This window comes from Corticium candelabrum, chromosome 4 (assembly GCF_963422355.1).
Source record: "Corticium candelabrum chromosome 4, ooCorCand1.1, whole genome shotgun sequence".
Classification (NCBI taxonomy): domain Eukaryota; kingdom Metazoa; phylum Porifera; class Homoscleromorpha; order Homosclerophorida; family Plakinidae; genus Corticium; species Corticium candelabrum.
The window spans coordinates 7,188,390-7,203,795 of NC_085088.1; the positions used below are offsets into that span (position 1 = coordinate 7,188,390).

The 15,406-nt window shown below is 43.4% G+C and overlaps 1 protein-coding gene across 2 annotated transcripts; it reads right to left on the reverse strand.

The window, feature by feature from the left end:
- Window positions 1–1,594: 1,594 nt before the first annotated feature.
- Window positions 1,595–12,638, reverse strand: LOC134178362 (uncharacterized). Of its 2 annotated transcripts, none has more exons than XM_062645232.1 (4): window positions 12,514–12,638; window positions 12,299–12,440; window positions 10,338–10,478; window positions 1,595–3,318 (listed from the first exon to the last, which is right to left on the reverse strand). In XM_062645232.1, the coding sequence occupies exons 2-4, from the start codon at window positions 12,339–12,341 to the stop codon at window positions 1,856–1,858; spliced, it is 1,647 nt and encodes a 548-aa protein (XP_062501216.1). In that variant the 5' UTR covers window positions 12,342–12,440; window positions 12,514–12,638; the 3' UTR covers window positions 1,595–1,855. The 2 variants fall into 2 exon arrangements, with proteins under 2 accessions (XP_062501216.1, XP_062501215.1); XM_062645231.1 differs by having other exon boundaries at window positions 10,323–10,478.
- Window positions 12,639–15,406: the final 2,768 nt, after the last annotated feature.

A 15,406-nucleotide genomic window follows, 5' to 3' on the forward strand; every position in this document is an offset into this window, starting at 1 on the left:
CTGCCGTGTTTGGGGCGATATCTTGGAACCTCGATATCTTGATATATGACACCACGTAAGGTGGAGATGGCCTAGCGTCGAGGCTACTATAGTGATGGACGCAGGCAAGTCTTCAAGTACATAGCGTTGGAACGTCAGTTGCTTTCACCGCCTACGCAGTGACCACTGTGTATCATTCACCAACCTTAGTATGTACGTACCTGAATACTAACGTAGCAGTGACAGGAACAATCGAACGTCCTCACACTGCAACGTCTATTGTTACCGACTACGCAGCATGCTCTACGTGTCTCTGGGTCGACCTAGCACGAGACAACAAAACATGAGCATAAGAACACACACAACATCTCGGGCAGACAGGGCAGCTGAACAGTGACAGGGCAACTGATCGACACTAGTAAGTTACGTCTAGGCTGTCGTCGACGCCCCGAATGGTGTGTAAAGTACACCTAGAAGTTTCACATTCGCAGGAACATGACTGCATCGCTCACGTGACAACACAATCTGCAAGAAGACAAAATTCCAGTCAGTGTAGATAAGACATAAATACCCACTCATTGCCAAGCTCTTCTGGTGTTTAGTTGTTCGTTTATAGCCCAAGCGGCAACACGACGACTTCAAAGCAACCACGCCAGACCCTCCCCACCTACAGAAAATAGAAAAGGAGAGGGGTTGGCTACCCGAGACTACAGATGAGCTTGTGGTGGAGGAGTTTTAATACTTAAGAAGTTTTTTCACATCAATTTGTGAATTAGACAGAGATTAGTACGAGAATTTTTAAAGCATCCAACAGCTTCAGACCTCTTTGTAAGATCCTTCGGTATCAGAAATCAATCAAAAAATCTATTACACTAAGAATGTCTAAGGCAGCTATTATACCAACTGATCGTTATGGCAGTGAGGCTGGGATACTTTTGTCTCAGCACATCATGAGACTGCATGGTTTCTGCATGCATTGCTTACAAATCGCCATGGGCATATCAGTAAGCGAGAAGCAGAGGAATACTGCTGTTCGGGCTAAGGCAAGCGTTGTGACTGTGGAAACTATGATCAGGAAGAAAAGGCTAACGTGCGCATGGCTGGGCCACTTAGCCACGATGGAACATCATTGTATTCCAGGCAACTGCTGGTTTGCAAGTTTGAAGGGGGTAAACGTACTGTAGGCGGCCAGAAGCTAACATGGGTCGATATCGTAATGAGAGATTTGAAGAAGTGTTAGCTCAACAAAGAATGGATGCACATTGCCCAAGGTCATGCTAATTGGAGATCCATAGTGGATGCTGTAGTTACAAAGTTGACTGAGGAAGCTGAGGAAATGGAAAAGATGAAAAACGATAAGAGGAAGGAATGAGCTCCAAGTCTTGCGGTTGGCGAGGTCGTACCAAGGTCCGCAACAAACTGTAGGTCGATGCACCCACAGACGTTAACAAGATTGCCTTCCTACGAGCTACGTGCTCGTCTCCTATCGGTACTGCGTTTGCCAGGCAGTAAAGCTCGAACCTTCCCTTGTATTCGTCGATGCTTTCTACTCTTGCTCGGAATTCGCCCAACAACCCGTTTTTCAAATTCGCGGCTGCACTCGCCATCTCTCGTCGCCACTGCTGTGTCGTTACCGACTATATATTGCTTCTATTGCAGCTCGCTTACAGTGTCTACGCACTACTACACCAGACTATACACAAGACTGGTTAACCACATGCCACAGTACTATATAGTGTCATATTCTATTAGTATGCTAATGAGTACTAGGGGTAGTCCCAAGTCCCTACAGCAATTACCGTTATAAATCAAACATGATTGTTATGCCAAGTATCTAGATATTAATACTATTAGTCTGTTAGATGTAGAATTTCTTTCATTCCGGTACGTAAACGTTATCTAAATCAAAAGCTTGAATTCTTCCTGACATTACTTGGTTCATCAAAAATCTTTTTCTGAATAACATTTCAAAACGGAGTGCGATTAAATTTTCATCCATGCAATGATCAGGAACTTTCCCAAAACTTTCTTCAATGAAGGTAATTTGTGTGTGAATGTGATGCAACATGTTTTCCTGTTGAGCATCAGTTGAAGACAGCGATAAATGTGACCGTTGTGACAGTTGTTGAACGCGCAGTCCTCTTACCATGTTGTCAAATCGAGCAGCCAACATTCCAGGAACGTGAAATGTATCATCAGGATGTATGCCGAGCATATTGACTAGCAATTGCTGTTCAGTCATAGACTGGCTATGCATACTCTCTGCAATGGTAGCAAGAGCTATTCTAGCATTGAGAGGCATCAAATTATCTTTGTTACTGATGGTTGCTCTAGCATAGCCAGCACTTTGAAGTGATGAGTAAGAATCCAGGAGCAAGATGAATTTGGACATGCAACCTGATTGTTCTTGCATGTCAAGACTTTGACGAATTTCCCTTGCTCTGTCATGATGCTTCATCTTTTGTTGAAGTCCAGAGATGTTCAGTCCTTGTGGATTCTTTGATAGCAGTATTCCCAAGGCGTCGTGTAGAAGTGCTTTTTTGAAATTAGATTCAAATGTTGAAAGATTCGATTTATTCAATTGCAGAGCATCCAGCAGATTTTGACACAGCCTTTGCTGTTCTACAGTATTATCAGACCCATAAATCTGTGCTTTGCAATGTGCTCCTTCTTCAGGAGACATGAGACGTATTAGCCACAGCGTTTGTGCATGATCACGAGTTTTTTGAAAAGATGATATCGAAAGCATGCGGAGAAAGAAATTCCTTTCAATATTAGAGCAGACATCTGGATTTTGCATACAAGTTAGATCTAAGCCACTGAAGGTGCAGTTAGGAAAAGTGACTGATTGCTGTGGCATACCATTACTGCGGTAATCTTCTCCAACATGAGTTCGAAGGAATTCTTGCATGTCAACTACCATTCCCTGATGGTTACCTTCCAAGTATTTTCCCATTGCCTGTAATTGTGGTGGCAGGTGGTTGTGTTTTCTTCCAATAAAATGAGTCAAACTTTTGCCCGTCTGTGGCCATCTTTCAGTTCTATGCTTTTCTTGTGTGAGTTGTTCAAATTTGCTCTGAAGCCACTCGTTGCCTAGTTGTTTGAGGAGTTCACATACAATTTTTTCAGTGTTTATTACATCATTTTGGCAGGCTTCATGTATTGCAAACAACACATCTCCTCCTGTTGTGACATCAGAAGAAAGATGGATGCAGGATTTGAGGTACTGATTGGCAAGTCTAATGTCCGTTTCTAAAAATTCCTTTCCAAGTTGTCTGAGGATGTTGCAAAAGCGCCATTGCTTTTTGCATTTGCTCAACAATTGACAATCGTGAATTGCTATTAAAATACAAGTCACAGTTTGGACACACACTAGAATCAATCTGAACTTGTCAAATATGACAGCTAACAAACAAATCTATACAGACAGAGACAGTTGATAGACACACAGTATATCTATTTATCTACTCATTAACGTTTTTAGTCACATATTCATGGTTTGCACAAAGCTAGGATTGCAAGCTAATCAGGGCAGGATTCAGGTGGGGATTCAGGGGGTTCCAACCTCCTCTTTTCCAATAGGTGTGGTTCAATAATTTCATATAATTTCATTAGAAAAGAGAAAATTAGTAATGCTATAAATAACTGCTACCAGGTGAACCCCCTCTTTCAAAAATTCATGGATCCGGCCCTGCTAATGGTATAGGAAAATGAGATTTCCTAGCAGTAGGTACTAAGAAAGTTTTGGAAGGTGTTTGAGCATGGCTGAGGTCAAGTTAATGTTGATATCTATGACTTAACTTAATTGCTGAAAATGCAAGATTGAAACAATACTCATAATTTTGGACTTGAATATTACAGTTTGAAGACAATCAGCAATGTCAATACAGTATTAGTTAATTAATGTTTGTAAACTTTCACATATGTGCTTTATCAATTTACTTTTTGCTTAATTTAAACAACACACAGACTGATATGCAGACCGTGGTCTTCGAGCTCTAACTTGGTCTGGTTGGTCCAGTTTCAACGGACCACCTTTCAATATTTGTACTTTCACCAATGGACCATTCCCGGCAACTTCCAGAATAGGGCATAGCTGATTAATTAAATATGTTTTTATTTAATCACTCTGAGACAGTCTCATATCATGCAAGTGCTTGCAGCCCCATAGATCAGAAATCATTCAGCTCATAGACCTGTTCATTCTGGTTTTAGAATAGCGGATAGTAAGCAGAACCAGATGGTGTTGCTTCTGTCACGATCACCTCCCTCAAATGTCTCATCACCCTATAAACTTTTTGTTTCCTGGGACACCCTTCTGGGAGTAGAATTAACCGTGTGCTGCACCCTACTCTGCACAGACCCAATGCATGAACTTCTGTTTCCGATGAGACCTGGTCAGACCTGGTCGCCTTTTCACTATGACGTCAATGACACTGCATTCTGTCACTACATTACAATGTTAAACGAGAAAAATTATCTTTGTGTCTCTCTGCGCGTGCGCCTCTGTTTGCTTGCTAATTTTCAACCGGACCACTTCCAAACCGCCGGCTACGGCCCTGCTAAGGAATGGTTTGAATGATGAAACGTACCTGAACACCATGGCAGCAGTTGCTCCAGGATGCTCAGGCATTCATGCAAGTTCTGATTTTATTATTTACTGGCTAAAGCATCTCTCCATCATTTTGCAGAAGGCCAATACTGGTACTTGGGAAAACTTAAAAGACATATGTACAGACAGACATGCATGCAGACACACAGACAAACAGCCAGACAGACATGCATGCAGACACACAGACAAACAGCCAGACAGACAAACAGCTAGACAGACACACAGACAGAGACAGACTGTTGGGTACTATGACTTGATACAGGGTTCGAAAAATTGGTCGCCAAGTTGCCAAATGGCGATCTCTGTCACAAGAATGGGGACTAAACTTTTAGTCTAGCCTAGGAAGTCGCCATGCGGTAGTAATGGTAAACCCTAACGAAGATAGACTTTCCAAATTTCAGAGTTTAGTAGAAGCTTGAAAACTAGTACAGCGTAATCTCCATACACAAAAACCTCAACTTTTCTGTCTACATGAATGTAAACTGTCTGCCAATCTGTTCCATGATCCTAATGAAGCAGGTGCACAAGGAATGACACGTACCTGCACCTGGGAAACACTTAGGTAATTAATTAATTAAAGAAACCACACAATAGGCTGGATTTTGACTGGCTTCCCCTACAATGGCATGCATTCAGCACTTACAAAAACTTGAAATGTGCAACAGAAGTGGAAGCCAGAGCAATTCTAGCTGAGACCAGCGAATACCAATATTCCCCCAAGCCTGCTACTAATTTCTTGTCTTGGTGCCAACTAGATTTGATGGCTAGGGATCTGATACCAAACAGAGCTCCTGCAAATGTAGCTGTGGGCGCAGATGGAAACTGCCTCTGTCGTTGCTTTTTGTGGGACAGGAAAATTGCTCAATTACATCAGTTGCTAGAAGGTGTAAGAGCTTACAAGGTGTCAATAAAGTCTGGCTTCTCTCTGCCTCACAATCTATTTGTCTTGTGTTACTTATGGTAAGAAATTCAAGTATGAGATAATGGAAATATGGCACGTGTGCATGACTTCTGCACAGAGAGACCATGTAACAAACTGTTGGTCAGTTTATAAACTCTAAGAATGTCCAAACCCTTGAACCTGTGGTATACTTAAAGTATAGCAATAAAACACAACACGTAAACAAGCGTAACAACTAGAAATACAACACCACGTCTGCCTTCCTGCAGCCGGTATATGTCTAACCCCCGGATATCCCAGTCAAACCATTTACCAAACCCCGTATACTACATCTCCCCTTGTTTCAAACATAGTCCTTCCTCCACTGTGGAGTTTTCACTAATCATCCATATCGTGTGCGGGTTTCTATATGTTCTTCAGACCTGACCGGGGTTTGCTGTGCAGTTTCTTCCAGTGCCTGTTGATGGTTACTATTAGTCTCTTGATGATCTCTCTGCCCTTCCACCATTTCAGGGTTTAGTCGAAGATCATGACGATTGCGTCTTAGAGTACCCCCTGATTCAGTCACTACACGGTATGATCTTGGCTGTACCTCTCTATCCACTGTCGCAGGTACATTCCACTCTCCACCTAATTGGTCATGAACCAACACCCGAGTTCCTGGTTCTAAGTCTGGTAAGGATCGCACTCCATGTCTTCTGTTATATTCTGCTGCCTGCTTTGCTTTGCTACCCGTCTTTCTCTCTCACTGAAGACTTATCCACCAACTGTGGAATCAATTGACTAGCAATAGTTGGCATGGTTGTCCGCAACTTCCTCCCCATTAACAATTGACCAGGAGACACTCCAGTGGCTTCATGTTCTGTAGCTCTATATGCTAACAATCCCAAGTGTGGATCTTCCCCTGCGTGCCAAGCCTTCTTAATCAGGGCTTTGACCGTCCCCACAGTCTTTTCGGCTAGTCCATTTTCTTGTGGATGTCTAGGAGATGACGTTACATGCATAAACTGATAAGTCCTGCTGAAGTTCTTAAAGTCCTCACTCACAAACTGTGGTCCATTATCTGTGACCAGTACATTGGGAATCCCAAATCGTGAGAAAATACCCTTCAGTGCTAGTACAATATCCGTTGATTTTGTTCCTGTGAGCTGTTTAACTTCCGGATACCTCGAGTAATAGTCAACAACCACTAAAAATGCATCTTTTCTACTTCAAATAGATCCGCACCCAATTTTTCCCAAGGTCTTCCTGGCATTGGAGTACTACAGAGTGGCTCTTTCCTCTGCTCACTTGCATATCTTGCACACGTTGTACAGTTGGAAACTATTAACTCCAACTGACTATTCATTTGCGGCCACCATACTGACTGTCTTGCTCGTTTCTTGGTCTTTACTATTCCCAAATGCCCATCATGTGCCAGCTTAAGAATCTCCCCTCTCATAGACTTGGGAATAACTATCTGATGTCCCCTCAACAGTAACCCGTCAACCACAGTCAATAAATCCTTATGGATCCAAAACGGGCGAATAGCAGCAACAACCTGAGTAACCCGATTCGGCCATCCTGCATTGACAACCCTGATCAACTCTTGCATATCTAAATCTTGACGAGTTGCCTCCTTGATCCTCAATAGACCATCTTTTGATGCTGGTAATGCATCTCTAATTCCCTCAACGTGTTCTTCAACCGCCTTTATCAACTCATCCACCATGCTATCTACCTTAGCAGGACTTTGTGGTCGTCTAGACAACGCATCAGCTACTTGCAACTCTCTCCCAGGAACATAGACAACTTGAAAGTTAAATTTCATCATACGCATCTTAAAACGTTGAATCCGCGGAGGACTTTGATCTAAATCTTGCTTATTCAAAATAGTGACTAAAGGTTTATGGTCTGTTTCAATGGTAAATGGCTCATCTCGACCCAACAGAAATGATTCAAATCGGTCACATCCCCAAACCAAAGCCAATGCTTCTTTTTCAATTTGTGAAAAACGTTTTTCTTGATCTGTCAACGTTCTTGATGCATACATAACCGGTGCTTTTCTTCCATCTGATTGAATCTGCAGCAATGCAGCACCCAGACCATACGAAGAGGCATCGACCGAGACAGCTGTTTTAGCTTCAGCACTATAAAATGCTAAAACTGGTGCTTGAACAATCATTTGCTTCAAATCTGACAAACAATTTTGATGCTCAGCTGTCCAGATCCAATCTGTATCCTCACGAAGCAGGTTTCTCAGTGGACCTGCTTTGGGAGAAAATTCAGGCAAAAACTTGGCCAAATAACTAGACATCCCCAAAATAGTGCGTAATTGATCTTTATTTGTTGGACTCTCTAGTGAAGTTACTGCACTAATCTTGTCCGGATCAGCCTTCAAACCTTCGTTAGACAAAACATGACCAAAAAATTTGACTTCCTGTTTCCGGAGCTGGCATTTGCTCGTATTCAGCTTCAATCCACTGGCCTTACATTTCTCTAAAACCCGCCTCAATCGTTGATCGTGCTCTTCTTCATTCACACCCCATACCACGATGTCATCAATAAAACAATCACAGCCATCTATCCCTGCCAAAATCTGCCTCATCACTCTCTGAAAAATTTCAGGACCAGAGGTAATGCCAAATGGCAACCTCAGACATCGGAAACGTCCAAATGGTGTAATAAACGTTGTTAGTAACGAGCTGCTTTCATTTAAAGGAATCTGCCAAAATCCTGATTCAGCATCCAGAGTTGTAAAACACTTAGAACCGTGCATCTTAGCAAAAATCTCCTCAGCCACAGGAATTTGGAATCGTTCACGTCTTATAGACTTGTTGAGCTCACTGAAGTCAATACACACTCTTATTTGACCATTCTTCTTAAGAACTGGCACCATAGGTGCAATCCAATCTGTCGGTTCAACCACTTCTTGAATAATCCCCATCTTCTGCATTCTCTCTAATTCATTTCTCAATTTTGGCAGCAACGGAAGCTTCACACGTCTAGGAGCAAAAACTGAATATGGAACAGCACCTTCTTTCAATCGAATTTGATAGACATGATCCCTTAGAAGTCCTGGAGTACCAAACACAGTAGAATAATCTTTCAAAACTACGTCTTTTACAATCTGATTGTCATTTCTATCTACTTCAGCAATTCGTTTGACCAGTCCTAGTTTTTGACATGCATTTAGTCCCAATATTGGTGAAGCTGTTGCTGGCACGACATAAAACTGCAAATGGTGAGTTGTTCCATGCTCCACCTGACACAAGCATTGTCCATCTACTGGCAGTGGTCTAGATAACCCATATGGCATTAATCTAATTTTAGCCGGTTCCAGTACTAGTTTAGATGTCAGTCTACAATAAACACTCCAAGGCAGGACATTAACTTGAGCTCCTGTGTCTAGTTTAAAGTTTACCATAATGCCGTTAGTTCTCAGAGACATAGACCACACATCTGACTTTGAGCCACCTAGAGCACTAATAAACATTTCAGCAGGCTGTTCTTCTTGCATCATCATTTCCTGCACTTGTGCTTCATTAGCCTTGCACTTACTTGCAAAATGTCCGCGTAGTCCACACTTTAAACAATTTCTTGTGAAGGCAGGACATCTCCTCTCTGGATGATTCCTTCCACACTTAGGACAATCTCGTATGAATTGCCAGTCTCCTGTCCTTTTACTTCCTTTCCTAACAGCATCTAGGTCGCCTGCCGTACTGGTGGATCCACTTTCCAACTCCTTCAACTGAAACTGGGACAGTTCTGATGCCTTGCATATCGCCACTGCTTTCTCTAACGTCAAGTCCATCTCTCTCAACAACCTCTCTCTCAATCTTGACTCCAGCACTCCACAAACTAACCTGTCTTTAACCAATGACTCACTGATCACTCCAAATTCACACGTCTTCTCTAATGTACGCAACTCAGTAACATACTGGTCTATTGCTTCTCCCTGCAATTGATTTCTCATGAAGAAGCAATGTCTTTCGTATGTCACGTTTCGTTTTGGGATGAAGTATTCTTCAAACCTTTTCATCACGTCTTCCAGCTTATCTTTGCTTTCTTCAGGGCCGAAAACGAAGGTGTTATAAACATCAAGAGCCTTGGGCCCGATTGAATGTAAAAACACCGACGTCTGCACAGGATCCCCTTGAGATGTCAACCCTGAAGCTACTCGATAGATTTCAAATCGCTGTCTCCATTTCTTCCATGCCATGGCCAAGTTTCTTCCCGTCAACGATAGATGCTCTGGAGGGTTTAGACGCTCCATCTCCTGGTACCATGTGGTATACTTAAAGTATAGCAATAAAACACAACACGTAAACAAGCGTAACAACTAGAAATACAACACCACGTCAGCCTTCCTGCAGCCAGTATATGTCTAACCCCCGGATATCCCAGTCAAACCATTTACCAATCCCCGTATACTACAGAACCTAGATATTAATCTAGAGAATGAAGCGCCTTCTGTGCCTGCATGTGGTTACAATGCCGCATCATACTATTGAACTAGGATGAGTAAAACAAAAAGTAAGTAGCTGTAAGACTGTTTGACTAATAACTTCTGAGCATCACAAGTAGGCGTGGCCCGTGTACATCTATTGAGGGCGTGGCATAATAACAATTGCTTTGTCGAACAACATTTCTTAGGTTTTTCGAACCCTGTTGATAGGTATAACGCTCTCTTACTAATTAGATCTCTACAACAGCCTTTCCTGCTTATATAATTACATAATTCAACTTAGTTGTAACAGCAGTCATTCAATCACATATAAACATATGAAGACAAGTAAACTCACAGAGAGACACTAGAGTTGACTGTAGACACTAGTCTCTACAACTTACATTTGCGTATCTTACTGTGCAATGCAAGTTGCCACAGTTGCGGGATCATTCTGAAAATGAACAGTAGTAGTGCACATACACAGATGCAGACTAGAAACAGGAACTGAAGTGGTTGAGCCCAAGAACAGTAAGGGTAACAGGTATCACTTTGACAATCTGAAAGAAATCAAAATGATGGTAACTGCAAGAATTAATTATCCACTTAATTGGCAATGTTTTATTAGAAAAATGATCACTACAAGGTCTTTCCAGTCCACACACACACACACACACACACACACACACACACACACACACACACACACACACACACACACACACACACACACACACACACACACACACACACACACACACACACCGCTCGCACTTAGGATGACATAGTACATCTATCTTTAGTGTAGACACGCAGTAGACTCCTACTCAGTCCTTCTCCTCACACCTGCTCCAGGTGTTTTGGCACGTGCATTTTGTTCCGCTAGGCTTTTGTTCCACTAGGCTTTGTTCCACTAGCCTAGTGGAACAAAATGCACATGCCACTAGCCCAAAATACAATGTTATATACAAGTCAGGTACAGCTACACACCTCGCCCTGGTTGTTGTTGGGAAAACATACACGTACAAATGTATGTGCTAAACCCCTAGAGCAAAGGTCTAAACACCATGTACAGGACGGACGCCCGATGGCCGAATTCTCGTTAGCAGCTACCAAACAAAGCGAGGTGGAGCCTCATGAGGACATCACGTTCGTCTATAGGTATGACACCACTTCTCGTCTATTGGTCGGAATAGCTTCATTTGCATCTCCGCTAACCAACTATATATACGGTCGATGGGTCGTTGGGTCGTTGGGTCGTACGGTCGTCGAACGACTACTATACCCTAGACTCGATTAACGGTGACAGCAAGGGGCGGTAGCATACCAGACGTAGTGGTGATGGAAGCGCATCGGGGGCTGCAATCCACACTGCGTTTGGGGCGAAAGGAGAGGGCTATCCAAGGAGAGCTGTCTGTCTCATGCAGTGTGCACCCGCGCATGTGTGTTGCAATTGGCGCGCGTATAGCTAGATCGACGTCCATGCAAAACGGCGAGTCGCAGCACCACAATTTCCACTCGCGCACGATCACTGTGTACGGCGAAGGTGTCGTTCTCTTTCAGAGTTTCGGGATCAATGGTACAATACGCACCCCCAGCTAAATGGGGTGCGTATTCTTCTAGCCTCTATGATACAACGCGCACCCTAGCTAGCTAGCAAGCTATTTACATACCAGCAAACAAAAGTGATATACAATATATCCTGTACACGCCTACTTTATGAAACATTACACACTTATTCGGGATAATAAGCAAATTCTGCAGATTGTCGCGCCAAATTGCAGGTTGATCAGTAGTCCGTTCAGGTTTATGTAGTAGATCAGCAGTCCGACGAGTTTATGTGGAGGGAGAGGTATGCCAAAACAAGGCAGCAAGCTTTACAAAACAACGTTGCTGCCTTAGCAGCACAATACCCGATACCGCGGTAACCTCACTGACATTCCTAGCATTGTCTCACTTCTTGACTCAGTAGAGTTAGGTAGAGTTTGTAGTTTAGTTGAACCGTTCCAGCATAGCCTAGCTACTTTGTAATTCTGTAAACTTTGCACAACAAGAAATAGTCTCATACTCTAGACTCTGCGACGCGGACAAGAGTGTAATGTTTCATAAAGTAGGCGTGTGCAGAATATATTGTATATCACTTTTGTTCTTGCTGGTATGTAAATAGTAGGGTGCGCGTTGTATCCTAGAGGCTACAAGAAACGCACCCCATTTAGCTGGGAGGGGGGGTGTATTATACCATTGATCCGAGTTTCGGGACGACGCGAATTCTTGCCAATCGAACCCGTCTCCATTTGCGCGCTGGCTTGTTCATGTTTTCTGCGTGATGTGCATGGTTTGTGCACGTGTCAATTTGCCCAGTAAAATCATGTATACTTACATGTACATGTCATCCGATTGTCAGATAACTTCCATCCATCCATTTCTGCTACGTCTTGAGCCTCAGAGGTTTGCTTATGATCACAAAGTGCGTTGCAACAAATGTGACGCGACTGTACATGTACACGAGTCCTATGGTTACGCTACAACAAAACAAAACGTGTTTACGTCATTGCATACCAACAAAGTGACCAAACAGTCCCCGTATACACGTACTGCGTTTCACTCTCTACAGCTTGGTTCACACTAAACAAAAGAGCACACGTCGCAGTGGCGGATCCAGGATTCTCACCAGGGACAGACGCAGGCGATTTTTTGGGGGCTGAGTTAGGGTGAGCGTGGGTATGGGCGTGGGTGTGGGCAGGTAGGCGTTCCATTCCGTGTGACAAGCTTTGGGGAGCTATATACTAATTAAACCACGCCCGTTTGTACTTGCTAAGCCACGCCCACTTTTTTGCTTTTTGCTATTCTCACTCACAGTTTGTAGACATGCATGTAAGTAAAGAGTATCGATTTCAGGTTAGAAATAAACTGTGGGACTGAGTGCTGTCGGTGTGCGTATAAAGAAGTGGAAACATTAGTCCGTGCCGAAAAGATTTCCAAGGCTGCAATTAATTTAAATGGAATCTCGATGACAATAGATAGAATCTTGCAAATTCAATTTCAATAAATTTAAAAAGTCAATGCAAACCGGCGTTGACCAAATTTAGCATTTCAGGTAATGAGCGAGAATAGCTGTATATAGCTACTTAGCTAGACTAACCTGAGCACAAAGTGGAGAAAGTACGGAGCGCGTGCAGATCATTTCTAGTAGGTAACGGAGCCGCTGGAGATTCTATTCTCCGGTCAATCTGGTTGTCGACCTTAATTAATTAATTAATTAATACACTTGCTTGAAAAATAGTTGCTATAGTATATCGATATGCTTGTGCCTTTTGAATGTGGTCTTCTTTGACTCTGCCATTGCCAGATAGCGTAGCAAATGTCTTCATTAGAAGTGATGGAAATGTACGTCCATGACTTCTCGACACTGTCTATGTCCTAGTGATGTGTATTATCAAGAGATCTAAAGTCAACGTCGTCGTCAACACACTGTATACTCTAAGATTAAGTGGACGGTTTAGTAACTTATAGTTCTGCTTGAACCAGAGTGACACGCCCAAATGTTTGGGTGGCTCTAGGCTCCCCCATCCGACGCTTCACCGGTGCTGTAGACATGCATACCTAGCCTCGTACCCAGGCCCTCTTGTGCGCCCGCAAGAGGGCCTGGGTACGAGGCTAATGCATACCTAGCTTTGGGTTTTTATACCAATGTAGCGCTAATTACAAAATCAGCCGCATGTTACCCCTGTTTGTTACTGAAGCAAGAAAGGAGGTCAGGAACGCTTGTTTAGAGGAAATGCCGTGTGAAAAGTGGAACAAATTAATCCTATCTCATGAGAAAAGGAATATGCTATCAGACGGGAATGCCCTACTTTGATTGTACAAGTTGTGATATATTCTTATCTACTACGTTGCGCGCCCAGTCCTCTACATCCCTCCCCTTTCACAAAAAAATTAGAAAGAAACATGCTCAGCCTAGACTACTTTGTTATTACAAGAGCTGCCGTTATAAATCTTATAAATCGAGTCTTTTCGGTGCTTTACGCTCTCTTCTCGATCGTCTTACTCCAGACAGACGGCTTTGTTGGTTGCCTCTGCAGCTGCCTTGTGTCGTTTTCCAAGGTCTGTGTAGCTGAAGTGGATGTGCCAGCCTCTTGTTGAGGGTCGTCCCATAGAAGCTAGATCACCAACATTTGGTTTTGTCTCTCCAGAATTGGATATTGCTGGAACCTTTCCGTCGACTTGAGTAGAGTTTGGAACTGGTTCTTCCAGCCTGTCCCGCACTGGAGTTAATGGTTCCCCCTTGATTGATGAGTGTTGTGTCGCCATTGTCTGTTGGACTGGTATAGCGTAACTTCAAATGATCCTGGCGGCGCCGCCAAATTTGTTGTTCACTCCCTTGCATGTAAATTTGACAGGACCATGTTGGCCTATGATCTGTGCTGGAAGCCATTGTGGACCCGAGCCAAAGTTTCGGACGTACACCAGTTGTCCCACGGTAAAACTCTGGTCCTTCGCTCAAAGGTCGTGGTCTATCTTCTGCCTTGTCTGTTTTTGTAGGACACAATCTGCCAAGTTCGGCTTGACTAAATCAAGAAGTGTTCTTGGCCGTCGTCCCAGCAGCAATTCTGCTGGTTTTAGGCCCGTTGTGGTATGTGGTGTGTTACGCATAGCCATCAACACTTGTTGTAGTTTCTCTGAGAAGGTCTATTCTTTCGTTTCCTCAGTCCTTGTTTTATGGACGGCACCGCTCGCTCTGCAAGCCCATTAGTTGCGGGATGGTATGGAGCAGATTTTAGATGGACAATGCCATTCGATCTGCAGAACAGCTCAAACTCCCTACTGGTAAAACATGAACCATTGACTATACCAGAGTATCCGGTATCCAGTGGATAGCGATGGATGTTCGAAAGGCATCTATGGTTGCCTGAGAAGTGGCTGACGTTACTGAATGTACATCCACCCATTTTGAACAGGCGTCAACTATCACCAGTAGCATCCTACTCATAAACGGTTTTGCGTAATCCACATGTAGTCTTAACCATGGTCGGGTTGGCCATACCAAAGGTGTAGCGGAGCTACATGTACTGCAGGCATCCAGCTATACTCCTGATATTGAACACAAGATCTCACTGTTCGTTCTAAGTTCCCATCAATCTTCGGCCACGAAATATATCCCCGTGCCAAGACCTTAGCTTTGGAAATGCCTTGTTGGCCTTCATGTAATACCTCCAACATCCTTCGTCTTGCCTTCGATGGAATTGCCACCCTGTGACCCCACATAAAGCATTCGTCGTGTACCGACAACTCATGCCTGCGATGACAATAAGACTTGACTTCATCTTGGTTAGCATATTCTGTCTTCTCTAAAGCCTGTGGCCATCCTGACATTATCCATTCCCTTATCACTGCCAAACACGGGTCCTTTGCTGTCTGGGCTTTCACTTGACGAGCTGTCACTGGAGATGTGTCCAGTCGTTCTATGACCAAGACAATCTCTCCTTCC

Bases quoted from the DNA above. Each gene is read 5' to 3' on its own strand.
- LOC134178362 (XM_062645231.1), bottom strand. From the start codon at position 12,341: ATGGATGGATGGAAGTTATCTGACAATCGGATGACATGTACAT. The intron at 10,479-12,298 runs GTAAGTATACAT...GATTTCTTTCAG, and splicing joins CAATCGGATGACATGTACAT to ATTGTCAAAGTGATACCTGT. The intron at 3,319-10,322 runs GTAAGTTGTAGA...GTATTTTAATAG, and splicing joins GCACAGTAAGATACGCAAAT to CAATTCACGATTGTCAATTG.